The sequence below is a fragment of the Eptatretus burgeri genome, chromosome 5 (assembly GCF_056783735.1).
Source record: "Eptatretus burgeri isolate ZD-2024b chromosome 5, Ebu_testis_v1, whole genome shotgun sequence".
Classification (NCBI taxonomy): Eukaryota; Metazoa; Chordata; class Myxini; order Myxiniformes; family Myxinidae; genus Eptatretus; species Eptatretus burgeri.
Window position 1 is genome coordinate 97,143,622 of NC_140965.1, and position 27,422 is coordinate 97,171,043.

The following is a 27,422-nucleotide window of genomic DNA, read 5'->3' on the forward strand; positions in this document are numbered from 1 at the left end:
CTTCATTCACACCATGTAATGCCACTGTTGACCAAAGTATTCAGCCTCGACACAGGTCATCTTCAAAGCTCTGTTGACCAGCCGTCTTGATGTTACTGCCCATGATGCATACCGATGCCTCTGCACGAATCATTTGTCCCACATTACATCTCATTTAATTAATTCACTGAAACTCCAGTTGCATTTTGTCTCTGAGTTTTCATAATCATGTCTTTTAACATAAAACTTAACATTTCCAATCATAGGGGATTTCTATAGGATTTACTAATCCGTAACAACAACTAAAATAGCTGCCAGTTGGCCATCTTTGATTGTATCACGAAACAAAATGATGTGCATATGTCTACCATAATGTGTTGTCTTTGTGCCAAGTAAGAATAAAATTGGTTCATACATGTCCGATATATGGTTGCAGACACACGCACGCAGGCACAAGAAAATCGAGGCCAAATCCATAAGCCCCCGTTTCAGACGAAGTCTAACGGGGGATAATAATTGGGTCAAAAAATTCACAGGAAATAACAAATAGGCCTTATTAGTCCATCAGTCATGCAACGTAAGATGTCCAGCTTTTGTAATTGCTTCTGTGGGGGTGGGGGGGTTTGGGGGGGGGGGTTGTCAATTTGCATTTTGATGTTTTCTAATTTACCATTTGAGCTTTTGTCATTAAATTAAAAAAACCTTATTTTGAGAATATGGAGAATACTGATCAATAAATTTTAATTGCTTTTGTCGCTGTTTTCATCGCGTAGTTTGAGTACAAAGTGGATGCAGATGAGCTATTCATTTTGTGATGCTTTCTAGTTATTAGCCCATCCCCCACACAGTGGAAGTTGGGATCACACAGTTTTGCAATTACTGCTGTGTGTTTGTCTGTCTGTGTGTCTGTCTGGGCTGTAACTTTTTTTTTTACCATTTGACTATTTTTCACAAAATCAAATTTTCAACAAAGCTTTATTATGAGAATATGGAGAAGCCAAATTATGAATTTCGTTAAAAGGTCAAAAAAGTCAGAGGTACCATTTACAATAAGGAAGAAGGAGTCTGAATACAAAGCAGACAGGCTTTGCATTTTCAGATGCTTTCCAGTTATTTGTTTTGTTTGCTTGTTGTTTATGTTTATTTAGTCCCTCCCCTTTGTATAAATTTTTGAATTCAATTTTGTGATCATTATGTATACACATCAAAGCCACAATTAATTACAGCCCCTCTTGGCCTATACTAGCTTTAAGTATTACTAACCCCCTGTTGGACTTGGTTCAAAACGGGAGCTTATGGATTTGATCTCGATTTTTGTGTCTGTGTGTGCGTGCATGCTTCCGCAATCATATCTCGGACATGTAGGGACCGATTGTATTCGTACTTCGCACAAAGACAACACATGATTGTATACGTATGCACATCATTTTGTTTCACAATGCGACAAAAGATGGCTGACTGGTGGCCATTTTAGTTGTAAAAAAAAAAACCTGATGTTGAACATATCCTCAACCATTTCTCGGACCTGCATTTACCAATGTTGTTCAAACGTGGCACACAGATAACGAATGATGGCTTACATATGCACATAATTTGTTTTGCGATCTGATCAAAGATGGCTGATTGGTAGACTGGCAACAATTTTAGTCATAATAAGTAAAAAGATATCACATGTCATCGAGCCGTTGTTTTAATAATTTTGCTGTCTGCCGTTAGAGGGCTAGCCCATATTTATGTACAACTAAAATCGCCGCCAATCCACCAGTCGGCCATCTTTGATGAGATCACAAAATAAAGTGAGGTGCACGTGTATGCCATCATGCACCGTGCTTGTGCCAAGTTTGAATAGGATCGGTAAATGCATGCCCGAGAAATGGTTGAGGATGTGTTTGACACCAGGGGTTTTTTTGCAACTAAAATGGCTGCCAGTCGGCCATCTTGGATCTAATGTCGATAAAAAATTACATGCATATGTATGCCATCATGTGTTGTCTTTGTGCCATGTACAACTAAAATAGGTCTATAAATGTCCGAGATATAGTTGCAGATGCACACGCACATGCATGCACGTGTGGACATGAAAATTGAGACCAAATCCACAAGCCCCCGTTTTGGAGAAAGTCCAATGGGAGCAAAAAAAAAAAATTTTTTGAGATCAGATCCAAGATGGCCCGACCATTTCTTTGACATGCATTGTCCAATTTTGTTCAAACTTGGCAAATGTCATGTCACACAAATGTTCTTGTATGTCACATGACCACTCGACTCAGTTGCACACACACATGAATCTTGTAATTATGGGCTCGCCCTTTAACTCCATACAGTAAAATTACTAAAACCCCGGGGGCTATGACGTATAACGTCTTTTTTTTTCTCCTTGTTGAATTTTTTTTTCATTTACTACTTTCGAAATGCACTCAGAGAAACAAAAATGATTGACAAAATGCATCATAATGTGAAAAATGAATGGACAACACACTAAAAACCTCCTGGACATAATATGCTTTTGACAATAATAAATATCAGAGAACTGCAATGATGAAATATCTCAGAACGCAGTGAGGTTGTAGAACATATGTCAAAATTGGATAATTTTGTGTTCTTGCAGGGGGTAAGATTACAGTATTGGCACTTGCATTGCCCTGCGGCAATGCCACGTCCACGCACCACCGCTCCAGCAGCGCTACGTCCCCGCACCACCACTCCAACAACGCCCCGCCCCAACCCCACTGCTCCATGCGCAATGTGGCGCGAATGTGACCGCATTTTTTTCCCCTGCCGTGTTGACAAAATGCAAGCCTATTTCTGTTGCGCATCGGCCTTGCAGACCTTTCCGTATATGAAAGGAGCTTACAATCATGTGGCATAGGAATGCAAGGTTAGGAGGGAAGTTGGCACGATGGTCAGGCAACTTAATTTGAAAACAACGTCGTTTTAGACCTGTAATTTTACTACTTATTATTTTCAGACACTCTTCAGAACCTATTATCGTGGGAACTATGTGGTATTTTCACGTTGGGATTAATTCCTCTTTTGGCTATATTTGTGAGTAAATTCAAGACCATGAAAGAAAACTGCGCTCTGCATGGACACTTCATTGTTATTTCTTGTGATGATCCGATCCAATGTACTATACTCTCTTTTATCGAGCATTGGTTCTGATCGGCCTAAGCAATTTCTAGGCTAGGGTCAAGCTGGGAGATTTACCATCCCTCTCTGGGCAGTAGTTCATGCTGCCCATGAACTTTGTGCTTCGAGCCCACAAACCTTCTATTAACTCAAACTGTATTTCCACCTAAACTTTGTTCAAACGCACTACTTGTCCAACTTTTTTTTTTTGTTCAAGTGCCTATTAAATTGCTGGTTACCAATTCAACAGGTGCTTTTGGCTCATGCAGTGTTTAATTAAACTATCTATGTTTTTCAGATCAATGGTTGTCATCATTCTTGCATGTTGCAGTACCCGGTTGTTTGCATCATTTCTTGGGACACAGCTGTACCGCTAATGCAGTGCCCTTGCAGATCAAGGCAATAATGTAGAATTTGGCCAGGACGCCATCCAACAATAGTCTACTGTTTTTCTACAATTCTACAATACAACGATAATCTACAATAGTCAGCCCCCTTAGGTACATTGGGATCTTCAATGTACACCAGTGAATGCTAGCGGATGGGACAGCTGGCTTAATATCCCTGTTATGTTTATTATTATTTTGTGTGCAGCCTGTGGCTGCTGGTTGCATCATTGCTGGCAGCGTGGCTGTGCCACTGATGCAGTGCCCCGTATTTCCAGTAAGCTGGTACTCATTTTGCTGAGCTTGGAAGGATGACAGGCTGAGTCAACCCACCTGGTGTTATCTAACAGCACAACAGGGGCTCAAACTCAAGACCCTAACATCTTAAGCCAGCCACTTTAATCGTTAAGCCAACACCAGGTTTATCCCTTCTCTTAAGGATGGCATACTCATTGATGTGGCACTCTACCTATAACAGTGGTTGTGGTGGACATAATACTCAAAGCCTATATTAGTTGCAGCGATTGTTACACCCAAGCATCCACATAATAAGATCCAATTTCTGTCTGTTAGTTTTGCATTTCCTTTAAACCACTGGTTGCACAAAGTTGTGGTGGTACCATCACCAATGATCTGGGTAGTGCGAAGTCAAAACATTTTTAATATTGGCAAAAACGTTTTCATAAACATTGATATTGACAAGTGCTACATGTGGTGTTAGTCAACACTTCATTGTTAATTTGGAAACAAAGCATGCGTGTGGTGTTTGTCGACACCTTTCGTTGTTTCACCAACAAAGCATGCGTACACAATATATAGATGAGTATGCAATATGTAGACCTCAACAAAATTCCTGTTATAAGGCACCTGTGATGTCCGGAAACGTGTGCTTTCCAAAGTTTATGCATAGTTGTATGTATTAAATAAATTCCCAAGAAACTTGGATGCAGGAGGAGGCCATTTGGCCCATCAAACCGGTGCTGCATCGACGCAATGTTAATTCAGTTTATCACCTGAAAATTCACTGTGGGTGAATATTATGATTTCTGATTAACATTCTAATCAATGATGTCCCATTGGTGTGATGATTATCTCGTGGTAAGGACATTAGACTGGTGTACCAGAGGTGTGGCCTCAAGTTTGGCTTCAATATTAAGGATTTGGATTCTAACCTCTGGGCAACCAAACTAGGCTCAGAAGAATTACCATCTCATTGTCAGATTGTTGGTAAAAACCTACCTGGCTCATTGATGAGCTTAAGGGAAAAGGTCTTCTGCTTGCCTTGACATGTGATGCCAGTCTACACATAGTGGTTGGTTCTTAATGACTCGAGGGCAACTTAGTATGTCACCTGTGAAAGGCAGTGTGACCCAAAACCCCCCAGGCAATCAAATTGAAAAAATAATATCACCACCGGTTTGACCCTATCATGTGGTAGATATATGAAAAATCCATCTCCCATGTGTTTCAATACACTTAATCTGTACCATCATCCCTTCTCGTGTTCACAAACGATTCTGTCGTCATACCTTGTGCAGGAAGTACTGTAATCTCTTTTAGTGATCTTCTGCAGTAAAGCTCCATATCCCCTGCATACCCTGAAAAATGTAAGCTTGAAATTATATCATTCGACTCTCCACAATGTTTGGTGCTGAACTTGGAAGTGAAATTTATTTTATTATTGTCCACTTTGGGGTATGTAACTGCCTTTTATTAGGTAGTGTTTTTGTGCTCCTCACAAATTACCCAGAACCCATTTAATAATCAACTAGCAAATGTCGACTCGTACCACATGTAGGCCAGACCAGGCAAATCGCTCTCCACCATAAGGTCATGAGTTAGACAGCTGAGTTACTAACAATCTGACAATATGGCAGGAATACTGAGATGATCACAATTTTCAGAATTTCCGAATATTTCAAATTGCTACCTTCAGTTGGATTTACACCCACAGTCTATTGGATGCCAATCCAGTGTCCTCACCAACATCCTTGCAAAACGAGCATCAAGCACAAGAGTGAGCAATAAGTTTATAGCTGCAGATGAGAGAGGAATATGTGGGGTAACCAGTGCGGAAGAGGTGGGTTGGAGGGAGAAATTGGAGGATCACTTTGAACATCATATTATTTTATATTCTGTATATTTCAGGAATGTTCTTAAGTCAATTATGTAATAGATACTGCTTTGACGCTTTGACAGGTGTTGAAGCGAATACGAGTCCAGCAGACCCTTTGCCGTTCCACAGCTCAAGCTTTTCTGCCAAGTAAGAGCCTGGTGAACTGGAGCATATCCATTTTTTTGTGTGTATACAGAGTCGAGGCTTGTGGAGGAGCAAGAACGGACCAGGACAAAACAGAACAAAATGAACAATGGAAAGAGGGGGGAGGGGACACCCCAACAGCAGGGTGGAGGGAGAAAATAAAGGGAGACGTGGAGGAATAAAGGACATGGGGAAGAATGAGTGAGGAGGACGCAGTGGGTGAACAAGATGATACAGCTGTTATCTGACATCCATCCTTTTGGTTAATAAGTCAGACTTTTAGTTATTTTGTCATGCCACCAGACGTACAATTGTTCATTTTATTATTATTACTATTATCATTAATACCATGACAAAAAAAAAATATATGATGCAGATAATGGTAATTTAAAAGTCCTTAATCTGATGTTGGTTTTTGTTAAAATTTGCTTTATCTCAATTGTGAATTTCATATTTTGTACAAATTTATCCTTAGTCTTCTTCTTCTTCTTCTTCTTCTTAATTGGCCACAATTATTCCCACGTTCTTGTGCGGTTGGCCGAGGGAAGTTTTTGGGCCAAGTTTTTCACAAACTGGCTGGCCAGGCCTGACTCTCAATTAAATAGTTCAGGCAGGAATTTGGAACTTGATAGCTCGCCTACTCGTCGCAAATGACACTTTGGGATATTTCACATCAACCGACTAATGCAAGCAGACTGGACGTCTGTTTAACTTCCATCCGAGGGACAGCACACACATTGTTCCATCACCCTGCATGGGAAACACCAGGATGAGAGTTTATAGCTGAGCTGAGATTCGAACCCAGCTCGGCGAGACGATTTAGAGGCAAGTGTGAGTACCGATAGGCCATCCTGATAGTGCTAATTTGGCCTTATTGTACCAAAACTAAATTCCAAATTCGTCCTTTCTGGTTTGCAAATGTTTTTTGTTTGTTTGTTGGTATTATTGAACATGTTGTACATTCCTCATTCTTTCACACAAAGCTGTGTTTTAATGGAACTGTTATTATTGTTATTATTATTATTATTATTATTATTATTTAACACTTTTATCAAGTACAATATTTCTTGGCCTGTTCCTGTTTGACATTGTCATATGAGCACACAGCTTTTCATGCATGGGGCTGAGCTTTAAATCCCACAACTAATGCTGGTTTGTCCAATCTATCCCCATAAATTTATCCTGCATGTTATGGATGTACAAGCCCCTTCATAATCCTGATATCCCCCTGTAAAGAAGTACTCAGTCATTTTCAAGAACCGATATTACATCTTGAAGTGAGCAACTGGAATGCTGGATCTCTGTCTATGATTTGCAGATTGATGTTAATTGATCAGACAGCACAATAATGGGTTATCAATTGTTAAAATATGACTTTTAGTAATTTTGAATTTAATTATGGTTGTGATTTCCCCCCCCCCTCCCCCCAATATAGATTACACCCACACATCCTATCAGCCCCACCTGCTCCATTAATGCCGGCCTACCTCTCCCCAAGTCAGTACTCAACAGCCATCGCTCAGGCAACGGCTTACAGTTCATATGGACAATCAGGACAACCTTATGGCCCACCTACTTACAGTAAGTCTGCTTACACTGAGCCTTTGACGCACAGTTTTCTTTTCCACCGGTTTTATCAAACTTGAGTTTTCTTGTTCATTGAATATTTGTTCTTAATTAAAGAGAAGTCATTCCAGGTTATACTTTCACCTTCAGCCACCTGATTAGTTTTCATAACTACTTCGCTGAAGGATCTTTTTCATTTTACTTTGTAAGTTACTAATACCTCCGGCATGTTGCCGCACCTTAGTTTATCATCAATACAGTATTGTAGGATTGCACTCGGTTTATTGCTAAAACATGCAATTCAAAGCCCCAAAATACTGTGACAGATACAGAGTTCGATTACCAACACAGCTCTAGATCTGTGTATGGTAACCACAAGTTGGAAGGAAGAAGATTGTTTTGTGGAAATTCAAGAAACTCAGGCAGAGCAGCAGGCCATTCCCCATATCCGCACTCCATCACTCTTACTGATTGCAGCATACTCTACTTATAAAACGAAATCCAAGAAGGGACCATCTGCTTATTATATACAAATGGGAGGAGTGTAAATTATAATATATTGGAAATTTTTTAAAATATGGCTAAAATACAAATGATAAAGGAAGAGAGAATATAAGAGGAGGGAGTGTGGGAGAAGTGAGTAAAAAAAAAAGAAAATAAATAAAGAGCTTGTGAAGAGATATGAGAAAAATGGAGGGGAGGAGCGAGGCCTACATCAAGGTGTGTGGTGGAGAGGAGTTGTATATGAAAGCGAGGTTGATAGAAGAGTGAGGTGACAGAGGATAGAAGGTCCACACTGACAGTGAGGCAGTAAGACAACAGGTGGATGCAAGAAGCAAGAGGATGAATGAACAGTAGGAGGAGATGAGAGAGCAAAAGAAACATAGCAAGTTGCAAGTAGATGTGGAGGGTTAATGAAGGGAGAAGATATCACTGGTGGAGATGGTGGATGGTCCTGAGATTGTGGTACACTGCCATGTTGAAGACCTAGAGGGAAGAGTGGCATTGAATAGTTGAGGAAGGAGGTTCTCCAAGCAGAAGGGAGAAGTGTAGGTGAGCAGTGAGCCTGGATTTTTGGAGTCTCACAAGGAGTTGCTGGAAGAATGCATACAACCTTAAGGGGCTCGAGAGAGAGTCTGGGGACAGTGGGGAGGCTAAGAGAGCAGATGGAGCAACGCTGAAGGAGATGCAGTATCAAACCGAGGCCAACAACCACTCTGCAATGACAGAGTGGCAGGCCCTTTGTGTGAAAGATGTATGCAATAAATAGTGAGTGCTGAAAGGTATTGGCAAGGGTGCTTGCACAAGTGACTGATTATTTTCAAGAGAGATCATAGTCTCCCTGTTATCCGCAATTTCCATGCTCATGGTACTGTTTATTTTCAGCACCCTTTTGAAGGATGGTGTGCTTTGACACGCACCGTCCCTTGCTGGAACCGCATAAAAGCAGTAATTATTAATTAAATCCGACTCTGAAGTTGATTATATTCAATCCAGACATCAGACCACCAAGCGAGTTCTGTTATCCCAATTTTTGTTGGATTTTGGATCATGATGGTGAAGCAAGGTTTCTTACCCAGTCACCATCCACCTTTGGCATTGTTTTTTATTCCGAAGACTGAGCATATGTTAATGGGATGCGACGATGAGATGCATGTTAATGGGATAATAATTTCTTACCCAGTCACCATCCACCTTTGGCATTGTTGTCTTTTTATTCCGAAGACTGAGCATATGTTGTTGCTCGTTGCAACACAACGTTGCTCAGTTACAAAGAGAACAAACATAAAAGAAGAACAAAAAATATGAAAATGTTAGGATAGGAAGTGGACACTGTGCTGAATGATCACATTCAAACACACAACACAAGGATCACACAGATATATATATATATATATATATATATATATATATATATATATATATATATATATATATATATATATATATATATATATATATATATATATATATATATATATATATATATATATATATATATATATATATATATATATATATATATATATATCTCTTAGCGGGATATCATATTTCATTGCATTAAATAATTATTTCCTGTCTTTAAGTTTACTTTCCTTTTGAATCATACTAACCTTATAAACCATCCACCAATGTGCATGTGCAGGCACGCTAAAGCCTGGAATCAAGACTGAAGGCAATGTTCTGGAGACTTCACAATCACCGTCGCATCCCAATTTCCTTGGGGCCTACACCCCGACTTTTACTGCTTCACAGCACTGTCTTTCTCCTTACTCCTATGCCATCCAAGGTAAATGAAACAAAACTGATGATAATAAGGACACCTGACTCATGACTGCTGGCAGATGGGACACCAAGTTTAACATCAATTGAAGGGACAGCACATTGATGCTTCACCCTGCCCATGGAACACCAAGATATGGCTCGGTCAAGATTCGAATCCAGACTAGACAGCTCAGAGGCAAGTGTGCATACCTCTCGGCTATCCTGCCAGTGATAGTATTGTTTATAGTTTTCAATATCAACTCAAACTTTCTGAAACATCCTGAGGACAATGACAGCTGTTTCTTCATTTTTATCACCAGATTCCAAAAATAACTGTTCAGAGGTAGCGTAATCACTTTTGAGCTGTCCAGTCTGGACTCGATTCAGGTCCCCACTATATATTATTTCATTCGTGCTTCGCAAGCAGAGCTTCACATCAAATGAGAACCAGTATGCCATTATTTCACCATATTATTTGCATCACTCGATTTAATGCCCATCAAGAACAATTTTCATGGCATATTTATTTGTTTTTTAGCTCGACTGTTCGAAGAACAGAGAGTTATAGCGATACCCCCGGTGTGAGCGTCAGCGTGAGTGTGAAAATGTTAAAGTTTTTGGTGCAAGTTATTTAGAAGCTTGCCATTCATTTAATATGTGGACTCGGATGCTGATATTTGGCATGGAGTTTCCTTTGGGGCATACTGTTGGTATGGTGAAGTTGAAATTAACAAATGATTTAAAAAAAAAAAAATTAAATTTCAACCTAAGATGGTGTCAAAGCCACCCAATGCTCACCTGTTTATACTGTACACTTGCCATTCATTTAATATGTGTACTAGTTTACCGATTACAATATACAAATACATATATTGCTTTAAAATTATTTGGATCAGACTTCACTGCAATGCTTTATAACAAATATTATTAGACGAGTCTTTTAAAAACGATAAATGTATAAACAGGTGAGCATTGGGTGGCTTTGACACCAACTCTCTGGTTATTTATCTATCTGTCACTGTTGAGGAGTGGAAATGTGTATATATATATATATATATATATATATATATATATATATATATATATATATATATATATATATATATATATATATATATATATATATATATATATATATATATATATACATCTTAGCGGGGTATGCGCTTCCCCATTGCCTTGGGTCGCTCACCTGCATTTCAATTTTCATTTATTTATATTCATTTATTAATATTTTCATTTACGGATGCTTTCCGATGGTTCTGTGTTTTTTTTTTTTTTTCCTGGTGTATCGGCTTCGATGTCCATCGGCACAAACAATTACCGTGCTTCCCCATTGTCTCAGGTCGCTCACCTGCATTGTTATTCATTGATATTTTTCATTTATTTATATTTTCATTTACGGGTGCTCTCCGATGGTTCTATGATTTTTCCCGGTGTATAAGCTTTGATGTCCATCGGCACGCAAAATTACAGCTCTCTACGTCACCCGGAAGGTACCGATCTTTAATATCAGTCCATGAGTCAGTGGTTCGAATGAGCTTAATGTGTTAGATATATTGGGGAGGCTGGGAGGTAACCCACCTTTAAATCCACCACACAAATAAATGGTCCTCAACTCTTGCTGATCTTGTGATAATAAATGCTCATGACATTTAAGGGGGAAATTACTGCCCCTGAGCTTTTGAGCAGGCTCCTGGGGCTTGCACTACTCACTTTGATGTTGTGTCTGTCTCCCCTGTATACCCTCTGTCACCCCTCTCTTGTTTGTCTATTACTCTCTACCCATTGTAAGCTTGCCAACCTTCCACCCATTGTCATCAAGCTCTTTTACAAGCCTTGACCTCTGTACATAAATAGTCCCTGCTTGGCTTATCACTGCACAGGGGATCGTTCCTTAAGTAAGCTACCAAAATGCACTAAGGAATAACGAGTGGCAAAAATAGATCCAGGAACGCCTGAGAAGAAATGAAGACAGGGAGGGGTAGGATGAGTCCGACTTCACACAACAGTCTAGTCTTTTGTCTCTTCTCTTTTCGGTTGTTTTGTTACCTTCTGACTTTGTCGACCGAATCAGAACCAACCACATGCTGATGTTGGTGTGCATAAGCTGTACATTTTGCCACATTTTAACAGAACCCCCAATGTGTTTCACAATACGTCATGCCTATGTTTATCTTTTGCCGATCTTTATCATAAATGAAGTGGCTACGGAAATGGGAAATAATCTTGTCATTCCTTAAAGTTGAACACGTCACAGTACATTTGACTGGTCTCATAGTGATAGAATCAATGCAATGAAACAGCTGCAAGTTGTTGTTCTCTGTCGAGACAAAAAGTGGATCTCTGGCTGTGGAACGAACATATACGAAGAGCTTTTCAGCATTTTTCATTTTATTTCGCCAGTCTCTCAATGAAACTCTTCACACTCACACATACATATCAGTATGAAATGGCCAATGCGGCTCGGATGCAGTCCATAATTATCTATCCTGTATGTTACAACTTGAATGAAGTCCTTACTGATGAGAAATGGGTACCTAAACCAAATCAGGGTGGAGGTATAGCAGGCAGCCCCTGGTGGTCAGCACCCTTGCAGCAAGTCCTTGTTTATGGGATGACCTGTTAGTTCATCTTGTCAGATGACTCCACTCTGTGCAGTGAGTTCCTAAGTGATAAAGTTACGCAATTACCATGTATAGTGGCCCTGTGAGCTTGGATGTTGTTGTTGGTATAATCTTGCATTCTGGCCCTGTGGGTCTTGGGGCCAAAGTACCCATCCTTAGCTTTGTTACAATATTTTATTTCCTTTTTACATTGATGTACATACGAGTAGGAGCTACCTGGCATTGCCTGCCATGGGAGGATGAGGGGAGGATACCCAGTGCTGCCTGGCTGGATGAGCTTTTCCTGGCGGTGGTTTCAGGATGTGTTGGACATTGAAAAGCTATGGAGTTATTGGTCTCATGGTGGTTACCTTCTGCCAGCAGCAGCACTGCCTGACCCCACATCCCAATATACACTTCACAGTGGCCTTTGGTGGCCTCAATATGGACGTCAAGGCCAATATGTGGTAGCTTAAAACCTTGCGCAGATTCTGAAGTATGTACACCTAAAATTTGGGGCCTCTTTGTGCTACGATTCCGTGGAAGAACCCACAAACACACAAACACTTGAAAACAAGCCGGTAGGCGACATGGGTGGTCGCTCGACTAAGGCAAATTTGAAATATGTAGATAAGAGAACACATCAGATGGCATTTTTGCCGTTCGTCGTTCCATATAGGAACATGACGAGCAACTGCCCATTCATCATTTGTGTTCGATTCCCTAACCCTACGTTAGGGAATCCCAACGCAAACGTTGGGGTGAAAGCATATAGTAATATAATTGCATACTAGTCATACAGTTTTTGACGGATCGGGCTGAAATTTTTTGACAAAGAGGTTGATTATAGTGCACATAAAAGCGCCGAAGCAGATTTTTGATTTTCGGAATTTTTTTTTTAGGATTTTTCAAAAATTTCAAAGTCCCGTTGCGAGGCAACAGTGGAATCCATAGCAACGGTGCTCAAAAGCATACAACTCGATCCTGGTATGAACCTACCAGTCAAGTTTCATCAAAATCGGTTGACTCCTCTGGCCTCCAGAGCTGTCCATTACATAAGACAGACGGAAAACCTGAGAATAACGGTAGTCTAGCGACCACCCAACAGACGGAAATCCTGAGAATAACGGTAGTCCAGCAACCACCCAACAGACATACAGACAGACGGAAAACCTGAGAATAACGGTAGTCTCGCGACCACCCAACAGACGGAAATCCTGAGAATAACGGTAGTCGAGCAACCACCCAACAGACGGAAATCCTGAGAATAACGGTAGTCTAGCGACCACCCAACAGACGGAAAACCTGAGAATAACGGTAGTCTCGCGACCACCCAACAGACGGAAATCCTGAGAATAACGGTAGTCTAGCGACCGCCCAACAGACGGAAAACCTGAGAATAACGGTAGTCGAGCAACCACCCAACAGACGGAAATCCTGAGAATAATGGTAGTCGAGCGACCACCCAACAGACATACAGACAGACGGAAAACCTGAGAATAACGGTAGTCCAGCGACCACCCAACAGACGGAAATCCTGAGAATAACGGTAGTCGAGCGACCACCCAACAGACATACAGACAGACGGAAAACCTGAGACAAAGGGTCGTCTAGTGACCACCCAATATTTATAAGATCCACAAAAAGGCGCCTCTCAACAGTAGTCCCCAAACAGATCATGTTGATAGTACGACCATTCATTATAGCCCTGTGGTATTGGATGTACATGTTTATTGTATGAGCCTTGGCCTTGGGACTAAGGAACATGCAGTGTATTCGTTTGAACAGCTTTGTTTGACCATGCACGTTGGTCTTGAGGCTGAAGTACACAAGCTGAGCTTTGTTTGGTTTTGGGGTTGCTTTTTGTCCCACTTTTATCCAACAAAAGGGCATCTCTCAACAGAGATGATAACCAGTGATCCAGAAATACATCCATGGATTGATTCCTTCCCCCCCCCCCCCCCCAGCGGGAGTGCGGAAGGGGCTGGAGGGGCTCTGTTTTTTGTTTTTTTAATTATAAAAAAGCTTCTAAAGACTAAGTTGGCTGATTTTAAGCTGCTGTTAGCAATGTATCAGATTGTGAGAGGATGCAACTTTGGGTTACTTCCGATTAGCCACGGTCGCCGCCTTTTTAGTGCGTTGAAAACATCACCTCAGCAACGATTTGAATGCCACTGCTGGCTGTGATACTGTTCCTAATTTGCCTTAGTAATGCTGAGCTCTGCACACTGTTGTGTCGCTACCAGAACAACTGCTATGCGTCCACTCATAAATAGGTTCTACATTTTTATCTTGCCAAAACGAAGTTTTTGCAAGATATGTTAGTCAGCTTGTATGTTTTTTTGTTGTTTTTTTTGTTTGTTTGTTTGTCTGTAATCACGTATCGATCACTCTGCAGAGCACAGTTATCATTGGAAATTTTTGTAACTTCGCATATCAGAGGCCTATAGAGGTCCCTTTCAGCGCATAAAATTTTGAAGGTCAAGGTCAAAGGTCAAGGTCACTTTGTCGCAAATCAGGGGAGTCGACGAAACCTTTATTTTTTGAGTAATTTTGATCGGATCGTCTTCAAACTTCATGGGAATATAGTTCATGGTCTGGCGCTCAGCTGATGAATTTTTGGTTGCAATCGGCCTTGACCTTCATGGTTAGTGCTGGAGGTCGAAAGTTTTTGACCCCAAGGTCAAATTTTGAAATCTTAGATACCATATCGAGTAATATCTCATATGAAAGCGATTGATAAGTGCTTTCCAGATTTGTCAAAAGTTTGACGCTATGACGTCATTTGATGACGTCATGATGAAAAACGGATTTTTCATGAAAATTTTATTTCCTCAGTTCTCATCAAAATCTCTTGATATTTCATGTATAACGGTCCTGGAGAGATACCATTAACCGTACGAAAATATAAAGGTCAAGGTCACAAAAAGGTCAAGCATCAAGGTCGACGAAACCCTTATTTTTTGAGTAACTTTAATCGAATAAATAAGTCACTCATGTTCCCATTTTGGCAAGATACTGGTCATCCTGGGGGTGACATTGGTTTTATTTGATTTTCGATCGGTTTGTACCAATGCTTCAGCCTTTCGAGATAAGGCATCCGAGTGTTTTGTATTATATCCACCACAATGTCAAGAAAGGAGAAAAGTTAGCTTTCTGCAAGTTTTCTTCCTGAGAGAAATACCCTGAAAGACGTCGGACATGTGTTTGAATGCCGTACACAGCGTAACTAAAACTGGGAATCGCTGGAGTCCGGGGAAATGTTTCGCACTCTGTAGCAATCACTTTGTTACTGGTAAGTGAGTGATTGATTGTACATCGTCATTTATTCATAATTTGAGTTCAGACTAAAAAAAAAAACAATTTTGTAAGAGAATCTTAGGCTCGTAGTGGAGCTGATACATACATGGACATAGAGATGAATACATGAGACAACACAGGACTGTTAGACGAGACACATGTGTCCACTGAGCTTCATCTTCATGACTTTGTTATATATATATATATATATATATATATATATATATATATATATATATATATATATATATATATATATATATATATATATATATATATATATATATATATATATATACTGCAACGTTATATGAAACGACGTTATTCGGAAACGATTTTCACATGACTGTCCGATCCCAGGTTACATCAGGGATGCGTTCCTGAGAAGTGCGACGAAAATCAAAGCAAATTTTTCTCATAAAAATTAATGGAATTGGGGCAGGGAGGAGTGCATTCCTCACATCGTCATTTTTTTTTGTTGTTTTTTTATTGCCTTTTGAATCCTTTTTCAATGATTTTTTTGGGGGATTTTGAATCAGTCATGTACCAAACCTTTTACCAATGATATTGTTGTGGCGACAATCAACCCCGGAGTAGTTTTCAAAAGGAGGGCAGGAAATGAATTATAAAGAAGAATAAGAATCGCACGAGAGTGGAGCAACTTTGCACGGTGAGCTCGAATGAGTACGAGTGCTGCTCCTCTCCTTCGTACGCTGCGTTCGCCCTCACGACTATCAGTGAGTCCCGGAAGTTTATCCGGGGATTCACTCTCGTCGAGCAGACAAATATTCCTTCTTCGTAGGTCTGGGTATTGATCTGGTTACGAGGAGCATCGGCCACGTATACGTACATCTCGGCGGCTTTCGCCATTACCCCCGGCCCTATGTTGCTGAGCATAATAGAGACTGGGACTGCCGGCATTCACCTAACCACCATTTGATCACACATGAGTGGAAATTGGCGCACACACACACACACACACACACACACACACACACACACACACACACACACACACACACACACACACACACACACACACACACACACACACACACACACACACACACACACACACACACACACACACAATTTCTACAATATTATCCCTTTTTTTCATTTCTAACAGTTACATTACAGTACACATACATATGAATAAAAGAAAAAACAATTATCAGATATATTTAAATAAAAATAAACCTCTTCCGGCAGCGGTCGAAGTTGGTGGTCCATCGGCTTCTTCGTCCCCCTTCAATGAACGTGGGAATATTTATAAATCGGCGGCAAACTTAATGACCCACCAACATCAAGGGAACATTCACCAGCATCCATTCAACTAATAACATCCAATTTCACTTCAAAGATAACACTTTTACAATGCCTCTTAGACAATCTCCAGTGCAGGAGTTCTTTTGGCAATTTTGCAATCTCCAGATTTGGCACTTTGGTGATGTTTTCTGACGTCTTAATCAGCATGCCTGGTGTTGGCTTAATGGTTAGGGTGGCGGGCTTTGGATCTGAGGGTCCTGAGTTCAAATCTCACTCAGCTGTTGAATTCATACAGGTGGGGTTAACTCGGCCTGTCATCCTTCCGAGGTCGGCAAAATGAGTGCCAGCATGCTGGTATCCTGTGTCGGAGTGGCGACCCGTCCAGGATTGTGCCAAATTGCCAAGGAAATTGCTTAAGTAGCACCAACGCTCTGCACAGAGTATGGTCCCAATTTCCTCCTCCTTTATCAGTCTTGAAAGTTCTGAAAACGCTCGAGAATAAATGGTGTATGGCTTTTAAAACAATGTAAATTTGAGTTGAGATGATGAATATCAAGAAGTGGGATTAATAAGGTGGATTTTTATATATATATATATATATATATATATATATATATATATATATATATATATATATATATATCATAAAAATGGGCAACGTAAACCACGGTATTACTGTATACGAGCAGAGTACCCACCCTACGGGCGATCTTGTTCCAAGCATGCAACAAGTTCTTCTGAGGCATATCTTTTATTTGGGCGGTGTATAGGCAAGTGACAGCTCTGTATCGGACAAATAAATAACCCGGGTTACGTGCATGGAGCAAAACATATCTACTGCTGAAAACTCAAAACACCTCACAGCACTGGAAAACGTGGGGACAGGAATACTGGACTGGAAATGGTGGAGACTTGGAATACCCTCCCCCACCTGGAGGTGCTGCTACATGATACACATTTATATGGATAATTTGCATCCCCCACCCCCTTTCATCACCGGCAAAGATAAAAACACCCCTATACATTAATTGGGGTTATGCTGATCCTATGTAGCAAGTTACGATGTAATTGGGCCAGAACTGTAGGAGGAGTATCCCAACAAACAAGAAAAAGATGTCGTGCAAAATCCACCACCCTCTCCAAAGGTTGCCATGGATACATCAAATTGTCCATTTCATTAAGATTATAATTGACAATCTTAATCAAAGCTCAAGTCAATTGGATGAAAATTGATTATATTTCAGATTGAAATTTATGATTTTAGAAGTTTGACCTTCAGTTGATCTTTGACCTTTTGACCTCAAAAATAGTTGCTCTCCCAATTCAGTGATGTACCATGCAAATCCTGTTCAACACCCAAGTGAATAAAATGAAAATTGATAATTTTTCAGATAGAAATTGATGATTTTAGAAGTATGACCTTGAGTTGACCTTTGACCTTTTGACATCAAAAATGGTTGGTTTCCCAATTAATTGATGCAATATGCAAATCTTGTTCAAATTTCAAGTCAATCGGATGAAAAATGATGATTTTAGAAATTTGACCTAAAGATGACCTTATACCTTTGACCTCAAAATTAATAAGCTTCTCAGTTGAGATTTCCTCTATAACTTGGTATAGTTTCATGACGATCAGTTTAGAATTGTGACCTGTAGACAATAAACAAACGGACAAACAGAATAACAAAGTAGACTGACCTATCTATATACTTGAAAAATCTTCGATTTTGTAAGTCGCAAACAAACCCACAAACACGGTCCGTGAATTATGGTAAGGATGTATATATACTGTAGTATATCTACACACAAGCGAATATACTTGACGTCAGTGACTGGGGAGGGAATGTAATGGTATACTGAATATAAAAACTACAACAACAATCCCATTTATGCCTGGTGTTGGCTTAATGGTTCAGGTGGTGGGCTTGGGATCCTGGAGTGCTGAGTTCAAATCCTGCTTGACTGTTGAATTAATACCAGGTGGGGTTGATTCAGCCTGTCATCCCTCTGAGGTTGGTATAAATAAGTACCATCTTGCTGGGATGATTGAACCATTCAAGTATACTGTGTTGGAGTGGTGACCTGTCCAGGATTGTGTCCAGTAACCCAGGAGACTGCATTGGTAGCACTGATGCTCTGTACAGAGTGTGGTCCTGATGGGTGGATGGATATCATCCCTCTGAGGTTGGTATAAATAAGTACCATCTTGCTGGGATGATTGAACCATTCAAGTATACTGTGTTGGAGTGGTGACCTGTCCAGGATTGTGTCCAGTAACCCAGGAGACTGCATTGGTAGCACTGATGCTCTGTACAGAGTGTGGTCCTGATGGGTGGATGGATATCTTCCCATTTGGAAGGGGATAAATGAATGAGAGCAACAACAAGATTTTTTTTATGGTGGGATTGCTACGGCTTATTTAAATTAGCATGGAACCATTGAAAATTTAATGAAACATTTTATTAATTTGTATTCAATAATAAATGGAGAGAGAACTGGACACAAAAAGAAAGAAAGAGATAGACAGACAGACAGACAGACAGACAGACAGACAGACAGACAGACAGACAGACAGACAGACAGACAGAGACAAGCCGGTCGGCGACGAGGGATTCGCTTGGATCGAAGCGCTGGATACGATGCTTTTCATTCTGACCGATCCACCGACGAAGATTCATCCCTCTGAGGTTGGTATAAATAAGTACCATCTTGCTGGGATGATTGAACCATTCAAGTATACTGTGTTGGAGTGGTGACCTGTCCAGGATTGTGTCCAGTAACCCAGGAGACTGCATTGGTAGCACTGATGCTCTGTACAGAGTGTGGTCCTGATGGGTGGATGGATATCTTCCCATTTGGAAGGGGATAAATGAATGAGAGCAACAACAAGATTTTTTTATGGTGGGATTGCTACGGCTTATTTAAATTAGCATGGAACCATTGAAAATTTAATGAAACATTTTATTAATTTGTATTCAATAATAAATGGAGAGAGAACTGGACACAAAAAGACAGACAGACAGACAGACAGACAGACAGACAGACAGACAGACAGACAGACAGACAGACAGACAGACAGACAGACAGACAGACAGACAGACAGACAGACAGACAGACAGACAGACAGACAGACAGACAGACAGACAGAGACAAGCCGGTCGGCGACGAGGGATTCGCTTGGATCGAAGCGCTGGATACGATGCTTTTCATTCTGACCGATCCACCGACGAAGATTCATTGCCAAGACGTATTGGTTCACATACAATTGTTCCTCTGCCTGGCAAGATTTTTCCCTATTGCGTATTTTGCCAACTGGCACTCCTCACATGACTACCATTTGGAAAATAAAAAATCGGCTCGAGTAAAATTTTCTAAATATCTCGAAGTGTTTAATTCCGAAGTCTCGTTTCTCCACATTTAAAACTGCAGGACAAGTATTGAAAATAGTGAACATAGGTCGAGAAAAAGTATTTTTTCGAATTTTGCGTATTTCAGCCTTTGACACCCTTGGCGATCGAATCTGGAAAAATGCTGCGGTTCAATTTTGTAGTAGTTGTTAAACTATATCCATACACCGAATTTGAACGTTCCGCCGTCGACGGTTTCCGAGGTCAAGGTCACTTAACATATTCACTGGTTCACCACCTTTCCGCATTAGGAGGGCTGCCATTCGGAAACTGAGAGATAGAGGGACGTTACGCTGTCGTGATAACTAGATGGGGATGCAAGGAATAGGCAGGAGTTGGTCCGGTCGCTCTACCTATCATAGAAGCCGCGCTACGTCAGTTACCGTTTGGGTTCTTAAAACGCGGTTTTTCGGCCGCTGCATAGCAATGGGTGGTTGCTTAGCAACAAAACTCAAACGCGCACACTCCCAGCCTATAGGGCACCTGTTCGCCAAGTTTCATCGAAATCGGTTTGCTGGTTTGTGCTGTGGAGCCTCGCGTTGCAGACACACACACACACACACACACACACACACACACACACACACACACACACACACACACACACACACACACACACACACACACACACACACACACACACACACACACACACGGAAAACCCGACAATAACGGATATCTAGCGAATCCCAATAAAGACAAAAACAGAAGGAGTTGGTGAGAAAAGTGTTTGTTCATCGTAGAGAATATCATCTTGGTGCTTGAAGAGTTGCAAGGGATTTAATTTAATGCAGTGAAACATTGCTTTTTTTTGAAGTTACATGTTTGGTCACTTTCTGAGTTTTGTTGTCTTTTCTTTCAATTTGCAGCAGGTTGGTTTGAGGTAATGCAAAACATGAAGGATGTGAAGTGTGACCATGAACATAAAGTGTGGCAGAAATGATGATGCCGCAGTTAATAAAGATTCACCAAATCAATCCAAACTTGAGAAAGATTACCGGAGTTATAGTCGACATGAGTGTGAAAATCCCCGAGGATCATCTCTCTCAATAGATAATTATATTTGATACAAAATCGGAGTAATCTTCAATAAATGATACGATGTTTCGGAGCTCTGTAAATGATGAGCAATTTCAATTTTTGGGGTGAACCTACTATACAGGTATGAAAAGGTGTTCGAAGTATGGATAAGAGGTAATGAAGTTTAGAGAGTTGACATAGATACTCGCGCAGTACTTCAACCTCGACCTTGCTTTCTTAGACAATGATGGAAGTCATCCCCCATGAGGAGTTGTGTCAACAGCTGTTGTAGTGTTGATGGATGAGAACCACGTTTTAGTGAAATCGAATAGAAGTATGTCCACATCTGAAGTTTCCTCACAGAAGGCAAGAGATTTACCCGTAGTAATTGTTAACTTGTGCAGCCATCTCAAATGTCAGAAAGATCTTGCGTTGAGGAAACCATTTCACGCAGTTTCATGGTGGTTAAGGATTGCTTGATCCGCGGTACAAACCGTTGAACGGCTGAGGCCCCTCATCACAGCAATTACTGATAACGTTTGAATTGTGTTCAAAAAAAGAGAAAACATAACAGAGCAAAAGCTGTTGTTTGTATTGTTTACAATGGTGGAAATGCAGAAAGTACTGAGAGACTTACAAACAACAGACACAGGAGCAAGTAAAACTGCCCCAGCAAGGGAGGGCCTTTAGAAGTGAATGTGAACAAAGAAACGCTCTATACAGTCTACCCCATCATGTCACAATGATTGAGGAAAGAAATAATTATTAAAAGGACTTTTGAAAAAAAATCAGATTAATAAGATTCAAATTGATGAAGTTGAAAAGGAGAAACAGATAAAATCTATTCTAAGCGTGTTCTTGCGGATCAGGCATTACTCAGCGGATTTCTTCAATTCGATTTCATTTAAGTTTCTTCAACCATTTAGTGCATTGTTTGGTGAAGGTGAAGCCACTTGGCGTGTTCTTCAAGTTTCAATTGGGATACCGCGGTTCTTTTTATAATGGAGGTAGGAGGGCAAAATACATTATATGATCACAATGAGAAAACTAGAAGGGCACTCATTGGAGCGCATACCTCCGCCACGTAATGCCTGATCCATGAGAACATATTGGGCCCGATACATGTTTGAAATGTCATGCTATACAGTACTACATCGTTTTTGGCCTGACCTCTCAATGTTGAAGAATCACTTTAAAAAAAAAAAATTATTCTCGTCTCCAGATCCGGATTTGGATCTTCACCAAAATCGAATCAATTCTTCCTTGTCATACACCCAACGTGTCCATCAAGTTTCGTCCAAATCCGTCTACAACCTTTTGAGATATCCTGTACACAAACAGACAAAGAAACAGACAGAAAGATGTTAAAACATAACCTCCTTCACCTTCGGTGGCAGAGGTAACTGGAAGGGCACTCGGTGGAGTGCATACCTCAGCCACGTAATGCCTGATCCAGATAAATACATGGAATACAAGGAAAACAGACACTGGTGGAGGCCATTCAGCCGATCATGCCTGCGTGAACATGCCTGGTGTTGGCTTCATGGTTTGGGTGGTGGGCTTGGGATCCTAGGATCCTGAGTTCAAATCCCACTCGGCTGTTAAATTAATACCAGGTGGCATTTCCGTAGGTACTGAGATTGCCTTCGGTCGGATTTCCCTTCCAGAATGAGAAGCCAAGTTGTTTCAGAGTAACTGCCTCACCGCAGGATTCAGTGTACCATCTGTGGGAAGAAAGGTATGATAACTGAAGACTATATGGGATGAATCTGTATGAGAGCGAGCAGGTTTCTATGGAAGAATTCCCAGGCTGAGTTGATATGAGGGGCAGTAGATATGAGAGTCCAGTCTGGAAGTGTGATGGCTGCTTGCAGTCCTTGCCAATCTGCTTGGGTGAACAGCCAGACTCACCCATGTTGAGGTCATTCTCTGAGAAAAGCCAGAGGGATGTTGATTTTCACAAGCACATGATCAGATGAACCAATTTGAGCAGAGGAAGAGCAAGGAGACATTTGTGGGGAAGTTTGTCATCAGCAAGTCCAGAAGGGGGGGGATTTGCCATTTGGAGAAATCCTGGTTGGAAAGTTTACTGTTTGAGTCAATACGATGGAGTAACAAAATTCCTTCGCTGAAGTACCATGGCTGGTGACGGAGCTACCAACACGCAGCCAAGTTGCATGGTGACAATTTAAATCGCCACATATGAGGAGCAGAGAGTTGGGATGAGTGGTTAAAAGTTGGTGTATGTTGTCTGAGAGAGATGTAGCTAGAGTCGTCACTGTTTTGATTATGGTACAACACACAGAAAAATATGAGGTGGGAGTGGAGCGGGAATCGCAGCCAAATATACTCCTGGAGGTTGGGAGGTGTAAGAGTAGTTCGTGGAGAGTGAGAAATTGAGTTATTGATGTACAGTGCGGCGACTCCTCTCGGGGTTCAGGTCAATCAATCTGGAGGAGACAATAGCCAAGGAGAGACACTAAGGAATCGGGGACGTCCTGTGGGAGGAAGGATTCTCTTAAACAAATGATGTCTGGGCTGTTAACGGTAACCTGGATTGAGATCTGTTAAGTTGGAGCAGATGTTTGAGGTACACACAGTGAGGAACAGGTGGAGGCTCTGAGGGGGTGGAACGGAGGGGGGTGGAAATGAGAGGGGGCAGGGTGGGGGGAGATGGGAGGGGGTTGGATCAGCGGTAAGATGGGAGGGGGCCAGACGGGGGGAGGGGGGAAGATGGGAGGTGGCGGGATGAGATGGAGATGGGAGGGAACGGCAAGGCAGATGGGCAGAAAGGACCGGGGGGGGGGGGTGGAAGATTTGTTATTTATTCAACGTTAATAATGGTGCCAAAGAGTAAACCGATGGACAAAAGTTTGTTTTTTTTCCCACTGGTCTATGGAGCTGTAGAATGATTCATAATATATTATACACATCAACAGATTACAAAGGGAAACTATTTAAGAGATTAATATTGGGACAACGGTGGGGGCTTTCAACACATGACAGAAGGGAGAGGCCACATTTAATCTGCTTCTGGATGTTTCACCTCCTTCAACACAGCAGGAGACTTCATTGTAAAGCCGATTTATAGGTATTTTACATGTTTCTTTCCATTGTGACGTGTTTATTTTTGGCTGCCACCCATCTTCCTCCATTTTCTCAAAGCCTAGGAACCTAACTCCCTTTTTCTCATCGGTCCTTGGTTTTAACTATAAATGCAACGCCGTGTGCATGTGCAGTGAGGCAGAAGCATTGTGCTTGTGGGGCAAGCGGGCATTGTTGCTCACATATCGCACGGATCCGGCTGTGTTTGGGACGCGATCTGTGCCTCACTGCTCCATCATACTCGGAGGTTGAATACGATATTAAACTGACTGCGTTGCATGGCCACAAGAAAACCATTGTATGGCATGTCGTCCGGACGAGCTCATAACAATGGTGAAACCATGATCAATGGCTCCACTGTCCTTTACTTGTGACCTTTAAATCATCGATCCTTAAAACAGACGAGTATGCCCTGCTGAAGTTATCCAGGGAAGAGGCAAAGCGGTGTGAATGTGCACACGGCGTTAATATCGTGTCGGAAGGACTTTGGTTTGGATTATTATTATGCCTGACCACACCCCCCCTCCCTCCTGGATAATTGGCAGTGAGGCAAAGACAATGAGCTGGTTATGGCAGACAGCCATTGTCACTCACAGATTGCTCAGCTCCGACTGTTTTGAAATGCGATCTGTGCCTCACTGCTCCATCATGGTTGGAGATTTAATAACACACACACACACACACACACACACACACACACACACACACACACACACACACACACACACACACACACACACACACACACACACACACACACACACACACACACATCTGCATCAGTAATATAGCTTTATACTCGTATCTCCCCCAAAGTTAATCTTTACTGTCTCTCTCTCCCAAAGGTCCTGGTTTTGTTCCACCTCATTCTGCTGGTCTCTATCCAGGCTCTTCTGACACAGTCAATTCATGCACCTCTTTTGGGAGCTCTCAGCAGGTATGCTGGTGTCTTGCCATGGTTTGTGAGACCATGGCTTGGTTTTGGGCCGATGCGGCTCCAAACGCCTAACTTGAGCGAGAAATATGAGAATATAGGAAACAATGTTAAAATACAGGTGATGGTGCAATTATCATGAGAAGCAATGGCCGAAGAGTAAGTAATAAAAGATATTGTTACAGTTGTGGAAATTCACAGGACACCATAAAGGTATCCCAGAGATCAGTTATGTCGATAAGTCTGAGTTCAGATAGATTTCCCCACCGAGGTCTTGAGGGAATTTATTCGTGTAACCGGGCTGTGATCTTTGAGGTAGTGTTTTTCGTTTGCTATCTTTATTTTGGACCAACCGCCTCTCATCAAACCTCTCCACAATGAAAACATCGCTCTCATCAACCATCTCCACAATGACCACCACGACATCCACTCACCACCTACGCCACAACAAGCAACGCCTCACCTTCATCTCCATTGCGCCGCCATCTTTGCGCCAGCCACGGCGAATTCCCCACGAACAACACCTCTGCCACCAGACGTGGGGACTCCTTCGTTGGTGCGAGGGTCGAGGATTTCACCCATGTCCGCTCTCTCCGAGCTTCGTGACAATTCGGATCAAAAGATCAAAAGGGGCGGAGCCAGCGGGGGGTCAGAGGTGAGAGATCGGAGATCAAAACCTCGCCTCACAGATCTAATATAAGGGCGCGCAGAGACGCCAAGCACAGTTGTGGGGAGTCGCGTTGGGAGCTGGGTCAGTCTGGAGTCTGGAGTCAGTGAGGAGCTGGAGAGAGCGGAGGAGACTGGAGCTCGGCCTGCCGTGCCGTGCCATGCCGAACAGTGGGTCGCTGGAGAGAGGCCGGAGAGGAGTCGCCAACCAGCGGCATAACGGTCCGAGGTGATCAGGCCTCGGGACAGTCCAAGCGACGCTGAGGAACGGGTGGGCTCGAAAAGAGCATCAACTCGAAAAGACCAAAGGCCTGTTCGTTCTTCTGAGGCGTCGTCGGCTGGGCCCAAACCACCAGGCTGCCCGACGAGGCCTGGGCCGAGCCGCGGTCACACCAGCTGCCGTGTGGACGGGACGTCGAGGAGCGCCCAACGAGTCGCCACAAAGGCGACAGGTTATCTGCGCGGTCTCTCGGCGCTTTTGCGTTCTCCACAGCTGTGTGACTTATAAAGACCCATGAGGTCCAGTTCTGCCCCCTTGCCTTTTCTGGGGTTTTTCTTTGCATGGATGACGTGGCGCCAAGTCCGTTAAGTAGAACTGTTAAGTGCATGTGTGTACATAATAAATAGACGGTTGTAGTTCTTTGTCTTGCTCGTGTTTTGTCCCATCCGTGCATTGGTTGTATACATGACTGCATGACTGCTTAAGGGGCTGTCACACCTTGACGTTTTAGCCAGCGTATGGCAAGGTCTCAAAATGTATGTAAAACGCTGGCGTACGCTGAACTATTGATGTTTTTTTAAGTTTTGGGCATGTAATAACGTGTTGGACTTATGCATAACGTATTGGTAACGTACACAGAACGTTCCAATCACATATAGATAACTTATACCAACGAATGCTGAGCGTGTTGTCGGCGTTCACAACCTATGCCCAACGATAGATTAACTTATGCATAGCTCGCTGCACGTATCACCAACGATCACGTGGCATAGGCTATTCATAGGCTGCGGCTCGACGATTCAAATCGTAAACCGCACTAGACATCGAAGTGTGAAGCCGCTGTCACACATTGACGTTTTAGCCAGCGTATGCCGACGTATGAAAAATTTGCCGAACCAAGCTGGCACACGTCGAATACGTTATGGGTAAGTTTTATTTCCGCGAGTAAGTCGAGAAATTTTCAGCATGTTGACAATTTCTCGACGTACTCGACGTATGACACACGTTCCGCATACGCTTGGCCATAAGTTGTAGGCACGTTATGCAATCGTTGAGACACGTTGACACACGTTACTTGTAAGTTACTCATAAGTCGAAACACGTTGAGGTAATGGTTAGCGTCAGTGTTCCAGACTCCCTGTTTTTTTGTTTTTTTTTGTCTTCGGTATGACGGTGATGTTGACACTTCGATTTCTAGTGCGGTTATCATTTAAATCGTTGAGCGGCAGCCTATTAATTATATTATATTATAACCGCACTAGAAATCGAAGTGTTAACATCACCGTCATACCGAAGAAAAAAACAAACAA

The 27,422-nt window shown here is 41.9% G+C and overlaps 1 protein-coding gene across 8 annotated transcripts in view; it reads left to right on the forward strand.

Annotated features, from left to right (window-relative positions):
* LOC147027015 (protein phosphatase EYA2-like) overlaps positions 1 to 27,422 on the forward strand; it is a 130,517-nt gene that overhangs the window by 22,077 nt on the left and 81,018 nt on the right. For all 8 annotated transcript variants that reach the window (XM_085883057.1, XM_085883058.1, XM_085883056.1 and 5 more), the window contains exons 4-7: positions 5,694 to 5,757; positions 7,190 to 7,335; positions 9,467 to 9,610; positions 25,138 to 25,229. In XM_085883057.1, coding sequence (XP_085739183.1) covers positions 5,694 to 5,757; positions 7,190 to 7,335; positions 9,467 to 9,610; positions 25,138 to 25,229 — 446 coding nt within the window. The remainder of the gene's footprint in view (positions 1 to 5,693; positions 5,758 to 7,189; positions 7,336 to 9,466; positions 9,611 to 25,137; positions 25,230 to 27,422) is intronic.